The 19,990-nt window shown below is 40.5% G+C and overlaps 1 protein-coding gene across 1 annotated transcript in view; it reads left to right on the top strand.

The window, feature by feature from the left end:
• LOC140478761 (long-chain-fatty-acid--CoA ligase ACSBG2-like) overlaps positions 1-19,990 on the top strand; it is a 111,433-nt gene that overhangs the window by 17,971 nt on the left and 73,472 nt on the right. The window contains exons 3-5 of the mRNA XM_072572110.1: positions 10,383-10,640; positions 11,303-11,387; positions 19,135-19,255. Of these exons, the coding sequence (XP_072428211.1) occupies positions 10,383-10,640; positions 11,303-11,387; positions 19,135-19,255 (464 nt within the window). The remainder of the gene's footprint in view (positions 1-10,382; positions 10,641-11,302; positions 11,388-19,134; positions 19,256-19,990) is intronic.

Here is a 19,990-nt window from a genome sequence, read left to right as displayed (position 1 = left end):
ATCTATTGAAGAGAATTCTTAGGGATAGGATTTGAGTATTTGGAAAAGCATGGCCTGATTAGTGACAGTCAGCATGGCTTTGTGCAGGGCAGGTCATGTTACTAATTTGATTATTTTTTTTGAGGAGGTGATGAAGATTATCGAAGCAGCTAGAGCAGTGGATACTGTGTACATGTATTTTAGTAAACTTTTGACAAGGTCCCTCATGGTAGACTCATCCAGAAGATTAAGACGCATAGGATCCAAATGGATTCATGGATTCAGGATTCGCTTACCTGAGAAGGCAGAGGATAGTGGTAAAAGGATGTTTTTCAGGCTGGAGGTCCATGAATAGTGGTGCTCTGCAGAGTTCTGTACTGCAACCTCTGCTATTTGGCTTGGATTAAAATGGAGGTGGGTGGGTTATTAAGTTTAGAGTACTGTGTTCAATTCTGGTCGCCACATCACTGGAAGGATATGGAGGCTTTGGAGAGCATGCAGAAGAAGTTTACCAGGATGCTGCCTGGATTACCGCGTATGGACTGTCAGGGGAGGCTAGAAAAAACTTGGGTTGTTTTCTTTGGAGTGGTGGAGGCTGAGGGGCAACTTACTAGAAATCTATGAAATTATGAGTTGCGTAGATAAGGTTAATGGTCAGAATATTTTTCCCAGAGTTGAAATGTCTAAAACTAGGGGTGTGCATTTAAGTTGAGACGGGGAAAGTTCAAAGGAGATGTGAGGGGCAAGTTTTTACACAGAGTGGTAGGAGTGTGGAATCTGTTGCTGGGGTGGTAATGGAGGCTGATACAATAGGGGTGTTTAAGGGCCTTTTTAGCTAAGCACATGAATATGCAAGGAAGTGAGGGATATGGACCAAGGGCAGGCAGAAGGGGTTGGTTTAATTTGGCACAATGTTTAACACAATATTGTGGGCTGAAGGATCTATTCCTGTACTATACAGTTCCATGTTCGATGATCGCAGTCCACTCTGCAGTGGCTGCACTGTGTTTTTCTGGTCAAATTAAAGCTACAAACTCTATGACCAATCATGGCATCTTATATTTTAGTGAATCAGTCAATATCCATACTGAAAAGAGGTCAATATTGCTTTTCCTAACTCTATTTTGAACTAGTGTTCTCCACTTTATTTTCACAAGGGATAGTGGCACTTAGAATGGAATCCTGGGTGTTTTCTCAGTTTTCTTCCATTGTCTGCAGCATTCATGAAACTCAGAGCAATGAATACAGTCCACTTCAATGGCGACAATACAGAAAATGGTATTGATCTACTCTAAGCAGAGAAAACTGTAGGTTAACGGAAGATTCAATAGATAATGTACAAAATTTTGTAAAGTCTTGCTAAAAGTTGATAAGGGAAAACTGCTACAATGCTGTGGAAGAAGAATTAGTAACCAAAGAATAAAACATTTATGTAATTAGCAAAAGAAGCAGAGGTAACATGAATTTTTTTAATGCTGTGCTATGTAATAATCTAGAATGCATAAATTGGTGACACAGATTTTGTAATACCTTTCAAAACAGGACTGGATAAACTCTTGGCAGGAGAGATTTGCTGGGCTGTGGATAAAGGGTAGGACTTAGCCCTAATTGTAAAGCTCTATCAAAATATGGCATAGGTTCAGCCTGCTGAATGGCCTTTTTGTGTTCTATCACTGTTAGTACATGTCATTCTGCTATAACGCGCGTTTCGTCAGCACAAATTTACTATAACATGATTGACGAAGTGTAGATCTTGTTTGGATAATGCAAACTTTCTACCGGATGGGTATAGCGATTTTCTATTAGAGATCTTCTATTTTTCTATAGTGTGAGGTTGCAGCAGAACACAACTGTTGTGTTAAAGCAGAGTGACTTGTAGTTGCTGCTGATGCTCAAAGGGGCTTATTTGTACAGTTAGCTCAAAACGATAACCTCTGAGACTATATTGGTTTGGTTTAGCTATGCATTTCAGTTAATGGAGCTCTTGGTTATACTTCATCTTGTGCTGAGGCGTTAATATCAGAGGCATCATTCTCCTAACGGTCAACCTGCACAACCTTTCCTCATGAAGCAAGGTTTCATGCCAGCAATCAGCTTGGTGAACACTTTCTCAACTGCATTCATTGCAAATAGTTCCCTCAAAACTGAACACTCTTTGCACATGCAATGGGAGGGCAATGCCTAATGGGGATATCATTAGACTATAAATCCAGAGAGCCAGGTCCTGTTCTGGCCTGACTGTGTGCCTTTGCTAAAAGGCAATTTGACTGAAGTAGTTTGAGCCTTTGGACTGGAGCTGAGAGGTAAATTGCTTAAAGCAATGTAAGGTAGGAGTATATGAGCATTTGAAGTAGGCACAGAATTAGTGAACACTGAGAGGAATCCTGAAAAATCTCCTCAACCACTTGATGAGCTGGGTACTTGTCTCTGCCCGCAAACTGTCCTTGTAGCAGCCTTATACAGGCCAAAGTGCAGCATTAAAGTGCAGAATTGTATTTTAAATAAATCAGAAAAGGGCCATAATGATGCGATGCTAATGTCCATAGATGTGGGGTGCATGCAGATGCTATTTATGGAGTGTCAACAGATGGGTGTCCAAGGTGGACGTCTGTAAAAGTAAGTGAGGAACTATAGTTTACCAGGTATCTGCTAAGATTTTCTTGGAAGCTTCTGGCATCTAGTATCTATCTAACAGTTGGTAAGATGGGAGACTGCATACTAATGAATAAGTCGTAAAAAGAGTGGTGATAACTGCATAATAATAGGCTACACTGATGCTCCCTAGCTAGAATCTTGTCTTGATTAAAAATATCTTTTGGCATTGTTGTTAAGAATGGTCTTCCTCAATATTTCCATCAATTTTCTCAAATTTTTTACCTTAGCCCAAATCATCAGGAACTTGGAAGATACTGCCCGTAATGATTTAGTTCTAACTGGCGATCTTATTATTGCACATCACCCTTTGTGCAATAATATACTTTAATTTAAGCTACTTTATGGGAGGGTATGAAAGGCAGAGCAAGCCATGAATTGTCACCTTAAGACTAGAAGAAAATGTACGATGGTGTCTCCTGCGATTGGCAACATAAATATGGTTCTTGATGTATTAATTGCATGGACATGAATATGTGAGCAATTGCAAAGCTTGGTAGTATACTAAAGGGTGAATGCAGTACTGCTAAACTTCACTGGTAGACTTTGCAGACACACAACAGTTGATGTTTAATGCAGAGAAGTCTGAAGTGATGTATTTTGAAGTGAGAACTGAGGAGAAGCAGTATAAATTATGTTGTAATATGTTAAGGTGACTGAGTAATGTACAGACTTTGGGCTGCACACATATGTCTTTTGAAGGTAGCAAGACAGGTTGATAAAGTGGTTTGAAAAGTTGCATGGACTCTATGGCTTTGGTGGCATGTTGGTGGGGGATAATCTTTCAGGCAAATGCTTGTACATTAATTTGTGTTCATACAGGAGTTAAATTCATGAAATTGGAATCCCAACATCACCCTGCTACCTTCTTGTTTTCTGATGTTTCCTTACTTTTCTGTATCCCACCCAAGGTCACTGAGATGACAGCACGGCTGAAAGAGTTCTTCAGCAAAACTGAGGAGTTGGGATGGCTTTGATCTCTTAGAAAGAAGTGCTCTAGGTATGGTTAGGCAAGGGGCTGCTGGTTAATAACCACAATGTCAAATGTGGATTAATTAGGGACAACTGTCATGGATTTCTTGAGGTTGCATGATTCCACACTCTTTGATTTGATTATTATTATTGTTGTTGTTACATGTACCTATGTCCAGTGAAAAGCCTTATTTTCCATATAGTACAGGCAGATCATAACATACAAAGGTCATAGGGTGATTGAACAGAGCAAGGAATACAAAGTTTGGCTGCAAAGAAGGTGCACAAAGCAAAATCTACATTAGATTTGAAACTTGAGAGGTCCATTCAGAAGTCTAGGAACAGTGGCGAAGAAGATGTTCTTGTACCTGTTGGTATGTGAGTTTGAATTTTTGTATCTTCTGCCTGACTAAAGAGGTTAGAAGAGATTATAATAGGGAAAGAGGAGTCTTAGATGTTGGCTGCCTCTCTATGGCAACGAGAACTGTAGGCAGAGTTAATGCAAGGAATGTTGGCTTGCGTGATGGTCTGGGCTGTGTTCACAACTTCTTGTAGTTTCTTACTGTCTTGGGCAGAGCAGTTGCCCAATCTGTGATGCATCTAGATAGAATGCTTTCTGTGGTGCATCAGTAAATATTGGTGAGAATTCTTATGGGTATGCCAAATTTCCTTAGCTTCCTGAGGAAGAAGAGATATTATTATGCCTTCTTGACCATCACATCTATGTGGGTGGTCCAGAACAAATTGATGGTGATCGTCACTCCGAGGAACTTGACACTGTCAAGCATCTCCACCTCCACTCCAGTGATGTAGATGGGGGGTGGTGGGGGTGGGGGGGGGGGGGGTGTCCTTCTCCTTGCCTTCTGTGGTAAATGATCAATTCTTTCATTTTGCTGATGTTGAGGGAGCGATTGTTATCTTTATACCACATCACCAAGCCCTGTATTCTGTCTCATCATTGTTTGATATCTGGCCTACAACAGTGTGTCATGAGTGACTGTGTAAATGGAGTTCAGACAAGATTTGGCCGCACAGTTATAAATGTACAGGGAGTACAATAAGGAACTGAGTAAGTATCCTTGTGGGGCGCTGGTGTGGAGGATTGTCATGGAGGAGGTGATGTTGTGTATCTTCACTGGTTGTGATCTGAGAGTCAGAGTCGAAGATCCAGTTGCAAATGGTGGAGCAGAGACCTACATCTTGGAGTTTGGAGATTAATTTGGTTGGGATTATTGTGTTGAAGTGGAGCCGTAGTCAGTAAGTAGAAGCCTGATAATAGATAATAGGTGCAGGAGTAGGCCATTCTGCCCTTCGAGCCTGCACCACCATTCATTATGATCATGGCTGATCATCCTCAATCAGTATCCTGTTCCTGCCTTATCTCCATAACCCTTGATTCCATTATCCTTGAGAGCTCTATCCAACTCTTTCTTTAACGAATCCAGAGACTGGGCCTCCACTGCCTTCTGGGGCAGAGCATTCCACACACCCACCACTCTCTGGGTGAAGAGGTTTCTCCTCATCTCTGTCCTAAATGCCCTACCCCTTATTTTTAAGGTTTCTCCTCTAGTTCGGGACTCACCCATCAGCGGAAACATGTTTCCTGCCTCCAGAGTGTCCAATCCTTTAATAATCTTATACGTCTCAATCAGATCCCCTCTCAGTCTTCTAAACTCAAGGGTATACAAGCCCAGCCGCTCCAGTCTTTCAACATTAGATAGTCCTGCCATTCCAGGAATTGACCTACTGAACCTACGCTGCACTCCCTCAATAGCCAGAATGTCTTTCCTCAAATTTGGAGACCAGAACTGCACACAATATTCTAGGTGCGGTCTTACCAGGGTCCTGTCCAGCTGCAGAAGAACTTCTTTGCTTCTATACCCAATCCCTTGTTATGAAGGCCAGCATGCTATTAGCTTTCTTCACTACTTGCTGTACCTGCATGCTTGCCTTCATTGAATGGTGTACACGAACACCCAGATCTCTCTGTACTGCCCCTTTACCTAATTTGACTCCATTTAGGTAGTAATCTGCCTTCCTGTTCTTGCCACCAAAGTGGATAACCATACATTTATCCACATTAAACTGCATCTGCCATGCATCTGTCCACTCACCTAACCTGTCCAGGTTACACCTAACCCTGTAATTTCCTAACATCGTCCTCACATTTCACCCTGCCACCCAGCTTTGTATCATCAGCAAATTTGCTAATGTTACTATTAATACCATCTTCTATATCATTAATATATATTGTAAAAAGCTGTGGTCCCAGCACTGATCCCTGCGGTACCCCACTGGTCACCGCCTGCCATTCCGAAATGGAGCCGTTTATCACTACTCTTTGTTTCCTGTCAGCCAACTAATTTTCAACCCAAGTCAGTACTTTGCCCCCAATACCATGCGCCCTAATTTTGCTCACTTTAATCTCCTATGTGGGACTTCATCAAAGGCTTTCTGAAAGTCCAGGTACACTACATCCACTGGATCTCCCTTGTCCATCTTCAGAGTTACATCCTCAAAAAATTCCAGAAGATTAGTCAAGCATGATTTCCCCTTCAGAAATCCATGCTGACTCTGACCTATCCTGTTACTGCTAATTATAGACTAACTGGTCTATAATTTCCTGCTTTCTCTCTCGTTCCTTTCTTAAAGAGTGGTACAATATTAGCCAACCTCCAATCCGCAGGAACTGATCCTGAATCTATCGAACTCTGGAAAATAATCACCAACGCATCCACGATTTCTCGAGCCACCTCCTTCAGTACCCTGGGATGTAGACCATCAGGCCCCGGGGACTTATCAGCTTTCAGACCTAACAGTCTCTCCAACACCAATGCCTGGCAAATATAAATTCCCTTCAGTTCAGGTCCTTCAGCCACTGTTACCTCTGGGAGATTGCTTGTGTCTTCCCCAGTGAACACAGATCTGAAGTACCAATTCAACTCTTCTGCCATTTCTTTGTTCCCGTAATATATTCCCCTGTTCGTCTTCAAGGGCCCAATTTTAGTCTTAACCATTTTTTTGCCTTTCACATACCTAAAAAAGCTTTTACTGTCCTCCTTTATATTTTTGGCCAGTTTACCTTCGTACCTCATTTTTTCTCTGTGTATTTCCTTCTTAGTAATCCTCCATTGTTCTTTAAAAGCTTCCCAGTCCTCCGTTTTCCCACTTATCTTTGCTATGTTATACTTTTTCTCTTTTGAGTTTATATGTTTCTTAACTTCCCTCGTCAGCCACGGCCACCCCTGCCTCCTCCTAGGATCTTTCTTCCTTTTTGGAATGAACTGATCTTGCAACTTCTGCATTATACCCAGAAATATCTGCCATTGTTCCTTCACTGTCATCCCTGCTAAGGTATTGCACCATTGAACTTTGGCCAGCTCCTCCCTCACAGCTCCATAGTTCCCTTTATTTAACTGAAATATTGTCACTACCGATTGTACCCTCTCCCTTTCAAATGACAGATTGAAGCTTATTGTATTATGGTCACTACCTCCTAATGGCTCCTTCACTTCGAGGTCCCTGATCAATTCTGGTTCGTTGCACAATACCAGATCCAGAATTGCCTTCTCCCTGGTAGGCTCCAGCACCAGCTGCTCTAAGAATCTATCTCGGAGGCACTCCACAAAGTCCCTTTCTTGAGGTCCAATACCATCCTGATTCTCCCAGTCTACCTGCATGTTGAAATCCCCCATAACAACTGTAGTAACACCTTTGCGACAGGCCAATTTCAGCTCCTTATTCAACTTACACCCTACATCCAGACTACTGTTTGGGGGCCTGTATATAACTCCCAAGAGGGTCTTTCTATCCTTAGAATTTCTCGGCTCTATCCATACTGACTCTACATCCCCTGATTCTAGGTCCCCCCGCGCAAGGAACTGAATATCATCCCTTACCAACAAGGCCACCCCACCTCCTCTGCCCGTCAGTCTGTCCTTACGATAGCACGTGTAGCCTTGAATATTCATTTCCCAGGCCCTGTCTACTTGAAGCCACGTCTCAGTTATCCCCATAATATCGTAGCTGCCAATTTCCAAAAGAGCCTCAAGCTCATCCATCTTATTTCTAATACTTCGTGCATTCATGTATAGTATTTTTAATTTGTTACTGCCCTCACCCTTCCCATTAACTCCTATTTCACTCAACCTTACGGCATGATCCCTTTTTGAGTTTTCTGCTTCATTGATACCGTTGTCTTTCTTGACTTCTCTTGTTCGAACTTTCCCTTCAATTTCCTTCTTAAACTTCCAGTTTGTCCCCTCCCCCCCCCGCTATTTAGTTTATGTAGGTATCCTTGTTATCCAGATATTCTAGACGTGAGTGTAGGGCTAGCGAAATGGTGGACCTGTTCCACGGGTTGACAAATTGCAGGGATTGAGGCAGGCTGAGAGACTAGATGTGAGCCTTGACTAACCTCTTGAAGCACTTAACGAAATAAAATTGAGAGATGTGAGCATTTGTAATATCTTGTGTGGAGAGGATGCACCTTGTGGAGGGTGACTTAAAGGGATGATTGCGAGAAATGGCAGGTTGAGGGTAAGTGTTTGGATCAGAACGTGAGGCTGTGCCTATGTAAAGAAGATTAAATGGAGCTGTGAAGTGTGTTGTTCTGAGTAGTTCTGTGCAAGAGAATGCTGGGAAAGTCAATATGACCTGACAATTGAGTGTGTTCCTGATTCCTGATGAAGGGCTTTCGTCCGAAATGTTGACTCTCCTGCTCCTTGGATGCTGCCTGACCTGTTGTGCTTTTCCAGCACCACACTCTTGACCTGAGAGTGCAGTGCCACACACTGAGGATCTGGATCCATTTGATACAGTAAATTCTCTGGAGAGAAAGCAGATCTGCCACTAACTTTCTAGATTACTTCCATCCACATCTATTAGAGAGGCGGCTTTCTATCTGCTTGGGCAAACCCAGGTCCAGTAGCCTCCAGGTAACTGTGAGAAACAAGGAAATAGCTTTTCCAGATCTCCCCTCCAATGCTGTGGGCTTTTGTCTTTTTTCCTTTTGTTATGACACAGTGGTAAACCCCCTCTGATAATTAAACCAAACACCCAGAAAAGCTCACCTCGCCTCCTCACCTGTTAAAACATGAGTGACAGAGACCTCCCCAAAATCTACTATTTAAAGAAAATAACATCAATTTATTCTTTAACTCTAAAAGTGAACATTAAACAACAACAATTCACAACTCTAAGCACCCACCTTTCTCTTAACTGCTAATTACCTGCCTCCAACTCTGTAATAATATACTGTTACAATAATATGCTTATTAAAATTACATCAACTTAATTTCAAAACTACACAAGGGCTGTCATCTTCAGTGTCTTTCTTCTTCCAGCAGAAGAGCTCCCTGGCTCATCATCATTTTACTGTAAAGATGTTTCATATGAAAAGGTACCTTTGATACAGAGTGTTTCAATATATTGGGTCTCTCTCGATGGCAGTTTCTCTGTCTGATTTTCAAACTGCCTGTCTTTATTTATCCCCAACATCAGATCATCTCATTGGTTCGATGTTGGCAAAACAATAAATTCAAACTCAATTGGGTTTTGGCTATGGGAAAGAGCCTGTGTAAAGGCCACAAGCAGACCTACAATTCATCCAGGACTAAATGCAGAATATTCTGTCCACTGTACATAAAACAAAGCTGTGGTTTACATTTATGAATCCTGGTCAGTCATCACAAAGAACAATACAGGTTAGGAACAGGCCGTTCGGCCCACCAAGTTTGCTCTGCCACATGATGTATTTCTAAGGTAAAAACCTTTTGCCTCTCCACAGTTGTATCCCTCTATTTCCCCGCTACTCATGTATCTGTCAAGATACCTCTTGAATGTTTCTATTGTATCTACGTCTTTCGCCACCTCTGGCAATGCATTCCAGGTACTTGCCACCTTCTGTGTAAAAAAAAACCTTGAATTTAAGGTTGAAGATACAAGGAAATTTGGCAAAAGAATGAGAGATGATTTTGTTTTTGCAGTAGCCTCCTACCATTTAATTTCATTCCCTTCTTTGCTGATGTTGTAATTTCATGTCATATGACGCACAACATCATGGGCGAAAGGGCCTGTTCTGTGCTGTACTTTTCTATGTTCTATACTGCTGCAGCAGCATGGTGACTGAGTAGTTAGCACTGCTGCCTCACAGCACCAGGATTCACTTCCAGCCTTGGGTAACTGTATGGAGTTTGCATAGCAAACTCTCCCCTTCTTTGCACATTTCCAACTGAAGCTCAGATTTCCTCCCACATTCCAAAGACATGCAGGTTAGGTGGATTGGCCATGGTAAATTGCCCCATGGTGTCCAGGTGAGATGTAGTCCAGATGTATTAACCATTGTAAATGCATAGTGTAGGGGGTCTGGGTCCAGGAACCTGTTTGGAGGGTTGGTGCAAACTCAATGGGTTTCCACACATTAGTGATTCTATGATTCTAAGCTTTCTGTTCCTCATTTTCATCTTGAGTTATTTTCTCTAATCTAACGTGCAGCATAGTATGTCAATTTTCAAATCTAAGTTTATTGAATATCATTAAACACTCCAATTTTTGGGTTTGGCTTACATTTATCTCATTATCCACCCCTGCTTATGTATTAGACAATAGAGTACCTTCGACAGGTAATCTAAAATATGTAAAAGAAATTAATCTTAAGTAGTCTGTTATCTATTTGGGTTTAGTTGAATGGAAAACATAATCTTCTTAAAACCTGTAAAGTGAAATACTGCATCTCTGCAAGAGTCTATTGTTTATGTATCCTCCTTTGCTTACTCCAGGTCCAAAACAGTATCCTATTAAACTGGCTCCTGCAACTATGCTATGGACCACATCGCGGGATGGTGCAGTTCAGCTCCGAATGGAGGAGAATGCTGCTGAGTCACCTCTAACTGTTGACCAAATGTTTAATCAGTCAGTGGCAAGTTATGGTAACCGTATAGCTCTTGGTTTCTCTCTGAGAAATCACTGGGAAACACTAACTTATTCTCAGTATTACAAAGAATGTAGAAAAGCAGCAAAAAGCTTCCTTAAGGCAAGTACCTCCTGTTTCTCCCAATTTATTGTTCTATGTATAAAATAGCATAAAGCACACATATGAGAACACCACCATCTTCAAGTTCCCCTCCAAGCTGCTCGCCATCCAGACTTGGAAATATATCACAGTTCCTTCACTATCGCTGGGTCAAAGTCCTGAATTCCCTTCCTAAGGGCATTGTGGGTGAACCCACAGCAGGTGAACTGCAGCGGTTGAAGAAAGCAGCTCACCACCACTTTCTCAAGGTCAATTAAGGACAGGCAATAAGTGCTGGCCAGCCAGCAGCACCCACATCCCACAATAAAAAAGAACCTTTTGTTTTAACAGAACAAAAAGGTAAAATGCAAGGATCTTCTATTTTAGTCTCCATTTGTTTCCTGATAAGATAGATTCTGATTAAATCAGCAATCTGTTATTCTTGGAATTTGTTTTAAAAATAAAGTTATAATCTTGACTGGTTTCCATAAACATGACGTCAAATAGATTATTATAGAATTTTAACATAAACAGAAATACATATATTTATATAGTTCTGTTCAAACCTTGGGATGGTCTAAAGCTCATTACAACCAAGCAGTTCTTTTTAAGTGTAGACACTGTTGTAATGTAAGAAATTTTAAAGAGCGGGAGGTGAGTAAATTTCTGCTTTATATTTACAGCTAGGTCTCCAACGTTTCCATGGAGTTGGCATCCTGGGATTCAACTCTCCAGAGTGGTTTATCGCACATATCGGGGCAATTTTAGCAGGGTATGCTTTAAATAATTGCAGCTTGGTTAGCTTGAGCAACCTAATTGTCACTTGGTTGTAGACTCTGCTTGTAATAATTGATAACAAACTTAAGTCCATTTTTATAGGAAGTTTGTTGAAAACAGATGGGAATTGCTTATTTTTTTAGGAATTTATGCTGTTATTCCAAAGTTGTAATATTAATGGTGTTTATATATTCTTTTTTTAAAAATCTGAATTAATGAATTGACCTAAATAAACTGGTCAAACATTGCTACTATACGTATCAAAAATAGGTTCCAATTATTTTGCTATTAGCTTTCTCAAGCTCACACCATTTTTTTCTTGGGAGTGCTTTTGCAAACTGGTCAGACTTGAGCAAATGAGCAGGTATTTCCTGTTATTGTTGTTAACGCAATTTTATGATAGCCACCTACAAAATCACAAGCAAGACCACATTACATGGACTTTCTCTAAGCATTTGAATAGTTGTTTGCTATTAATAATTCTGTTTTGAAGACAGATTTCAGAGGAAGGTACACCTGACTTTCAGTTAACACTTTGCGACTTTAATCTTGTGAAGGACTCATTGTAACTGTTGTTCAAAATATCTAGAATACAAATTTTGGCTTTAGAAATTAATGCTTTAACTGGTTAGGTGATGGCTGGAGTTTAGTATAGTGTTATGGTCACCACACTACAGGAAGGACATCATTTCTGTAGAGAAAGTACAGAGGAGATTTACAAGAATGCTACCAGCTGTTGAAAATTGGAAATATTGGCCAGCTAGGATTGTTTTCCTTAGAACAAAGGAGATTGAGGTATGTTTTAATTGCTTTACAAAATAATGAGGGCTTTTTAAAATTGATTTATTCATTTGTGGGATGTGGGTGTTTCTGGCTTGGCCAGCATTTATTACAGGTCCCCAGTTGCCCTTGAGAAGGTGGTGGTGAGCTGCCTTCTTGAACTGGGGTACTGGGTTAATGGTCTTTACTTGGTAGTGTGGATGTGCAGAGGGATCTTGGTGTCCATGTACACAGATCTCTGAAAGTTGCCACCCAGGTAAATAGTGCGGTGAAGAAGGCATATGGCGTACTGGCTTTTATTGGTAGAGGAATTGAGTTCCGGAGTCCTGAGGTCATGTTGAGTTGTATAAGATTCTGGTGCGGCCGCATCTGGAATATTGTGTGCAGTTTTGGTCGCCATACTATAGGAAGGATGTGGAGGCACTGGAACGGGTGCAGAAGAGGTTTACCAGGATGTTGCCTGGTATGGTAGGAAGATCGTATGAGGAAAGGCTGAGGCACCTGGGGCTGTTTTCATTGGAGAAAAGAAGGTTTAGGGGTGACTTGATAGAGGTGTACAAGATGATTAGGGGTTTAGATAGGGTTGACCATGAGAACCTTTTTCCAAGTATGGAGTCAGCTATTACAAGGGGGCATAGCTTTAAATTAAGGGGTGGTAGGTATAGGACAGATGTTAGGGGTAGATTCTTTACTCAGCGAGTCGTGAGTTCATGGAATTCCCTGCCAGTAGCAGTGGTGGACTCTCCCTCTTTATGGGCATTTAAGCGGGCATTGGATAGGCATATGGAGGATAGTGGGCTAGTGTAGGTTAGGTGGGCTTGGATCGGCGCAACATCGAGGGCCAAAGGGCCTGTACTGCGCTGTATTTTTCTATGTTCTATGTGCTATATACACCTGCTGTGGGTTGACCCACAATGCCATTAGGGAGGGAATTCCAGGATTTTGACACACAGTGAAGGAATAGTGATATATTTCCAAGTCAGGATGGCGAGTGGCTTGGAGGGGAACTTGAAGGTGGTGGCATTGCCATATATCTGCTGCCCTTGTCTTTCTAGATGAAAATTGTGGGATTGGAAGATGTTGTCTGAGGATTTACTGAGGATTATCTTGTAAATAGTACATTGTTGTAATGTAAGAAATTTTAAAGAGTGGGAGGTGAGTAAATAGTTGTTGCTAATGAGCATCAATGGTGGAGGGAGTGGATGCTTGTGGATGTGGTGCCAATCAAGCGGGCTGCTTTGTCCTCAATGGTATCAAGCTACTTGAGTCTTGTTAGGGCTGCACTCATCCAGGCAAGTGGGGAGTATTCCATCACACTCCTGACTTCTGCCTTGTAGAAGGTAGACATACTTTGAGGAGTTAGGAGGTGAGTTACTCACTTCAGTATTCCTAGCTTCTGATCTTTTCTTTTAGCCACTGTATTTATGTGATAAATTCAGTCAAGTTTCTGATTAATGGTAACTCCCAGAATGTTAATAGTTGGGGGATTTAGAGTGGACAAAGAAGACCATTGGCCTAGGGGACAAGGTCAATTAGCAGAAACTACAGTTTTAAGGTTATTGGTTAGAAGGATTAGATGGGACATGAGGAAAATCTTTCTCACCACTTTAACTGGGATTTGGAATTAAGTGCCATGCTCTTCCAGCACCACTAATCCAGAATCTGGTTTCCAGCGTCTGCAGTCATTGTTTTATCTCACTGGAATTAAGTGGCCAACTTGGTAGAGGGGCGGGGTGCAGAAATCCACTTAAATGTTTAAGTGGAATCCAGATCTCAACTTGCTGTAACCTGCAAGTCTACAGACCTGCTGGAAAGCAGGAGTAGAATGGAGGGCTAGTTTATTCTGCTAATGCAGATACCTAAATGGCCTTTTTTCTATTTCGCATTCTTTCTATCTGTGAAAGATAGTTGAGCAACTGGTAAAAGCAGCCTAAAGAGAATGCACTTAAAACAAGATGGCAGTTTGTGATTTTTGGGAAGATTTGTAGCTCAGGTTGATGATAAGTATGTAAGCTAGCTCAATGAGCTGGAAGATTTGTTTTCAAATGTATCATCACCATACTAGGTAACATCATCAACAAGAGTCTCTGGTGAAACACTTGGTGGTATGTCCTGCCTCTCTATTTATAGGTCTTGGATTTTTTAGATGGGTGATGTCATTTCCGGTGTTTTTTTTTCAAGGGAATGTGGATAGGATCTAAATCAATGTCTTTATGGATGGAGTTCTGGTTAGAATGCCATGCCTGTAAGAATTCTTGTGCATGTCTTTGTTTCATCTGTCCTAGGATGTGTGTGTTGTCCCAGTCAAAGTGGGTGCCCTTCTTTGTCTGTATGTATGGAAGCTGGTAATACTGGGTCGTGTCATTTGGTAGCCAGTTGGTGTTCATGTATCCTGGTGGCAAGTTTCCTGCTAGTTTGTCTGATGTAGTGTTTTTTTACAGTTCTTGCATGGTATTCTGTAAATGACATTAGTTTTGTTGATGGTATCTGATAGATCCATTAGGTTAATTAGTTGTTGTTAAAGTGTGTTGGTAAATTTATGGGCTACCATGATGCCAAAGGGTCTGAGTAGTCTGGAAATAATTTCTGTTATGTCTTTGATGTAAGGTAATGTGGCTATAGGTTTTGATTGCGTTGCATCTGCTTGTTTGGGTTTGTTTCTGAGGAATTGGCGGATTGTATTTATTGGGTATCCATATTTCTTGAAAACATTGTATAGATATTTTTCTTCTGCTTTTTGTAGTTCTTGGGTGCTGTTGTGTGATATGGCTTGTTGAAATAATATCCTGATGCAGCTCCATTTATGGGTGTTGGGATGATTGCTTCTGAAGTTAAGTATTTGGTCTGTGTTTGTTGTTTTTCTGTAGATGCTGGTTTTAAGCTCTCTGTTGACTGTACATTCAACTGTCACGTCTCGGAATGGGAGTCTGTTGTCGTTCTCCTCTTTTGTGAATTTTGTGCCTGTCAGGATATTGTTGATGTGTTGTATATTTCCTCTAATTTGTTCTGTTTTGTGATGACAAAGTTGTCATCTACAAAGTGGAACCAAGGTTTGTGTTGGATAAATGGGAGGGCAACGTGTTCAAGTCTCTGCATTACTGATTCTGCTGTGAGCTCTGATATTGCTGGTCCCATGGGTGTTCCGTTAACTTGTTACCTAGTATGGTAACGAAACACCTGAAAACAAACCTTCAAGCTCAGCGAGCTAACTTACATGTTTAAGGTGGTAGTTTATTACAAGTATAAGTTTGAGGCTGTGTTGACCTAAGAGGTGAACAGCCAGAAAGGTTAAATCATAAAACACTGTAGTCAAATCACTAAAGAATCCTTGCAGTAAGTACAGTATAGAGAAATATTCTGATAGAATAGCATAGAATAAAATAGAATAGAATATTACAGCACAGTACAGCCCCTTCGGCCCTCAATGTTGCGCCGCCCTGTTATACTAATCTGAAGCCCATCCTACCTACACTATTCCATGTACGTCCATATGAATGTCCAAAGGCGACTTAACTGCACTTAAACTTGGCGAGTCTACTACCGATGCAGGCAAAGCATTCCATACCTTTACTACTCTCTGAGTAAAGAAACTACCTCTGACATCTGTCTTATACCTATCTCCCCTCACTTTAAAGTTGTGTCCCCTTGTGTTTGCAGTTCCCATTCTTGGAAAAAGGCTCTCCCTGTCCACCCTTTCTAACCCTCTGATTATCTTGTATGTCTCTATTAAGTCACCTCTCAACCTTCTTCTCTCTAATGAAAACAGTCTCAAGGCCCTCAGCCTTTCCTAGTAAGACATTTCTTCTATACCAGGCAGCATCCTAGTAAATCTCCTCTGCACCCTCTGCACCACCTTCTGATATTATGAGTTGGAGCTTCATTAGTTGAAAAACATTGAAGGATTTCAAAATCCTTTTTTTTTCATTGGACCAAAGAAGGAATTTAAATTTGGGAAACTTGACCTAAGAGTCTATTTGAGGACATCCCAGAGAATGTTGTGTTATCATTGAGATGGATGGAGCCTATTCATTGGGTTCATTTTATCTGGGAGCTTTTACTTTGAGAGTTCAGTTGCATCTTGGATTGCGTGTGCAGTGAGAATAGAGCCAAGTAAATGAAAATTAGTTAAACATGCACTGCAAGCATAGAGAGAAAGTCAACTACGTCACTCTCTGCATGAATGCTTTTGGGGCTGGTCCCAATTTGGATTTCCTGAGGGAAAAGAAGCTGGAAGATTGCAGATTTTGTAGCTACTGGATAAAAAGTGCATCGATCATCAGTGTTTTAGCGAAAGAAAGCAACTGGGAGATATGCTTGGAAATTTAGTCAAGGTCACTGGAAAAAAAGATTGAGGCATCCACAATCAGGAGGTAGTAAATGAAAGCCCTATTTCTGAGAATAGCTGGAATTTCAAAGAAGTTCTCAGAGGACTGTGGTATACGTTAGGGGTGGTCCTGTCAGATATAAATAACTAATAAATATTGTTGTAATCCTTAGAAAGTAAAATGCAACATCTTTGCTGGTACTTCAAGTACAGAATTCCTAAGATAGAATGTGAGGTTCTTGAGCAAATTGATCCAATAATCAAGGAGGTGTTAGAGATTTAGAAGTGGACAAATTCCCATGTCCAGATGAATTGTGTCCCCGGTTGCTGGGGAGCCAAGGGAGGAAATTACAGGTGCCCTGACCCAAATCGTTAAATTGTCTCGGTCCACAGGGGAAGTACTGAAGGACAGTTATTGTTGTTCCACTTTACAAGAAAGGTAGTAGTGGTATACCAAGGAACTACAGATCAGTAAATCTAACATCAGGGAAACTATTCGAGAAAATAGTGAAGGAGAAAACTAATTTCTATTGAGAAAAGCAGGGTAAGATCATGGATAGTCAGCATGGCTTTGACAGAACAAGGTCATGCCTAAGAAATCTGGTGGAAGTTTTTGAGGAGGTGATCAAATGTTTGGTTGAGGGTAGTGTAGTTGGTGTGATTTATATGGATTTCTGCAAAGCCTTTGACAAAGTCCCACATGGGAAACTGATACAGAAGATAAAAGACGATGGGATCCAAGGTAACTTGGCAAAATTGGCTTAGTGACAGGAGACAGGTGTTTGTATGATTGAAGCTTGGTGTGCAGTGGCATACCAAAAGGCTTCATTGCTAGTTCCCTTTATTGTTTGTGACATTCATAAATGACATAGATGAGAATGAGGGAGTTGATAAGTAAGTTTGTGTAAGATGACTAAGATTGGCTAGGTGGTTGACAATAAGCAGGAAAGTGTGATGTTACAGAGGATATAAATGGATTGGTCAGATGGGTGCACCAATAGTAGGTGCAACTTAACCCTGACAAGTATGAGGTGATGCACTTTTGAGAAAGTAACAAGATGAGGGAAAACTCAATAAATGTCAGGATACCAGGATGCTCAGAGAAACATAGGTATCTTGGGATGCTTGTCTACAGACCCCTGAAGATGGCAGGACAGGGTAATAGGGTAGTCGAGAAGGCATACAGGAGACTTACCTTTATCAATTGTGGCATAGGTTATAAGAGCAGCAAGGCTATATTGGAGGTGTATAGAACTTTGTTTAAGTCACAGGTGGAGTACTATGTGCAGTTCTGGTCAAATATGATCAGAAATATGTGATTTCACTGGAGGAGGTGCAGAGGAGATTCACCTGGATGTTGACTGGAATGGAGCATTTCAGCTCTGAAGGGAGCCTGGATTAATTTGGGTTATTTCCTTCAGAGCAGAGTATGTTGAGAGGCAAGCTGATAGAGGTGTATAAGATTGAGGGGCCTGGACAAGGTGAATAAAAAGCAGCTGTTCCCCTCTGCCAAAGGATCAATAACAGGGAGGCATGTTTTAAAGGCAGGAGATTTGAAGAAAACTTAATCACCCAAAGGGACATTGGTTGGAGGTGGGAGTCTGGAATGCATTACCTGGAAAGGTAATTGAGGCAGGAAGCTCTCAACATTGAAAAAATACTTGAATGAATACTTGAAGTGTCGTAACATTCAAGGTTAAGGACCGAGGGCAGGAAAATGGGATTAGAGTAGGGAGTAGTGTAATCTTGACAGAACAACCCTGATGAGCAAAGAGCCACTTTAGAAATGATTCTGTGATTCTGATATATAAAGTTATAATTCATGTGTTAATATAATTATTGGTGCTTGTTTTGTTCAAGTTTTCTATATAAAATGGAATTTTGTTTAAAATTGTGAAATCTTGAGGCCTCATTATTTTGTTTTAAAATAGGTTTTCAAATTTCTCTCTAAATGTAATGGCACCCGAGTGGATTGAAAACACATTGGAATGGATTAAGTGAATTTCTTTGCATAGTCATTTTGCAGACTGATTTCTTAATGATAGAATGATTGTAGCTTTGTAGGAGAATATGATCAAATACTTTGTAGGACCTAATTTTTATTTTTTCTACTTTCGTTAATCTCCTCTTTGGAACCTTAATTTTTCACAGGGTTTAATTACACAATTCTTCTGTACTTGGGCCTAGTGTCCATCTACATCCAGCGCATAGTCAATCAACACTGCAAGTTTTATCACCTATGATGCACATTATTGTCAGTTTAATGCTATCCTTCACATGCAGGAGTCACTGAATTCCATCAAGAGCCGGGTTAATTTTGCTCTCTAATCCCAAGATTTTGGTAGCATTTGCAATCTCTTAAGTGGAATCAAAATGGTATTCTGCGTACAATAAAGATCACATTGGGATTTTTCTGGCTTTTTGCAATTCAATTCACTGCTATCTTAAGAAGTTAAATGTCAAAATTATGGGAGAAAAAAACAATTTTAATACTTAAAAGGAGAATTGTAAAGTTGCCATCTACAGTGTAACTGTTTTATTGGTTTACTTGTGCAATTAAATCTTCTGTCAAATAAGGTGTAACTTAGCATTTGTTGAAACATTGTGCATATTAATAGCAAGTTTCTCTCCAATGCAGTGGCTTGGCTGTTGGGATGTATGCAACAAATTCTCCAGAAGCATGCAGACATGTGGCAGATCACTGTGAGGCTAATGTTCTGGTGGTGGAGCACCATCACCAACTGCTGAAAGTTCTGCAGGTGCTGTTTTTTTTTCATTTCAGACTATACTGTTTTAATAATTACAAGAGACTTTGTCAAGCAAAAATAATTAATTCATTGTGAGCAGGAGAGTTGGTCATTAAAACCTTGAAGCAAATATTACAAATACAGCTATCGCCTTTTTCAATGGCCTGTTCTATTTAATAAATTGTTTCGTAGTGTAGAACCTGTAAAACATGCAATACAGTGTCGAGCATTAGGTGATTCTGCAGTTGGACAGTATTTGCTGGATAATTCTGAATGAGCAAAGAATTATGCTGACAACCAATTTAAAGTATAGTGCACTTGCATATATTGGAAGCTACATATTCTAATATAGGTAATTACGGTAATACAGGTAATTGAAGTCCAGGTAATTTATGTATACTTTAATAGGAAATAACATGGCCCCAAAACACAACACGTCTTAAAGCTTCCTTTAGTTTATTCTTTCCAATCTTCAAACATTCTCTATCCACATGTGCTGTGTGTGTCCTTTAATTCCATGATATCTATCAGCATATGTCTTTTATGAGGATCCTTTATAATTTTGAAAATTCTTTTAAGAACATCTGTTGCATTTTTTCTTGTTGTTACTTATTCAATGAAACCTATTGTACATAGAATTACATTTAATCTGCATTAAAGAAAGAAGTGGCCTGTCTGGTCAATGCTGATGTTTCAAAGGGTCAGAGCTCCTACCCTATGCCTGTACTACATCATTCCTTTAAAAAT

This window comes from Chiloscyllium punctatum, chromosome 1 (genome assembly GCF_047496795.1).
Source record: "Chiloscyllium punctatum isolate Juve2018m chromosome 1, sChiPun1.3, whole genome shotgun sequence".
Classification (NCBI taxonomy): domain Eukaryota; kingdom Metazoa; phylum Chordata; class Chondrichthyes; order Orectolobiformes; family Hemiscylliidae; genus Chiloscyllium; species Chiloscyllium punctatum.
Note: the sequence above shows the minus strand (reverse complement) of the source record. Positions and strands in the feature narration are given on the sequence as shown.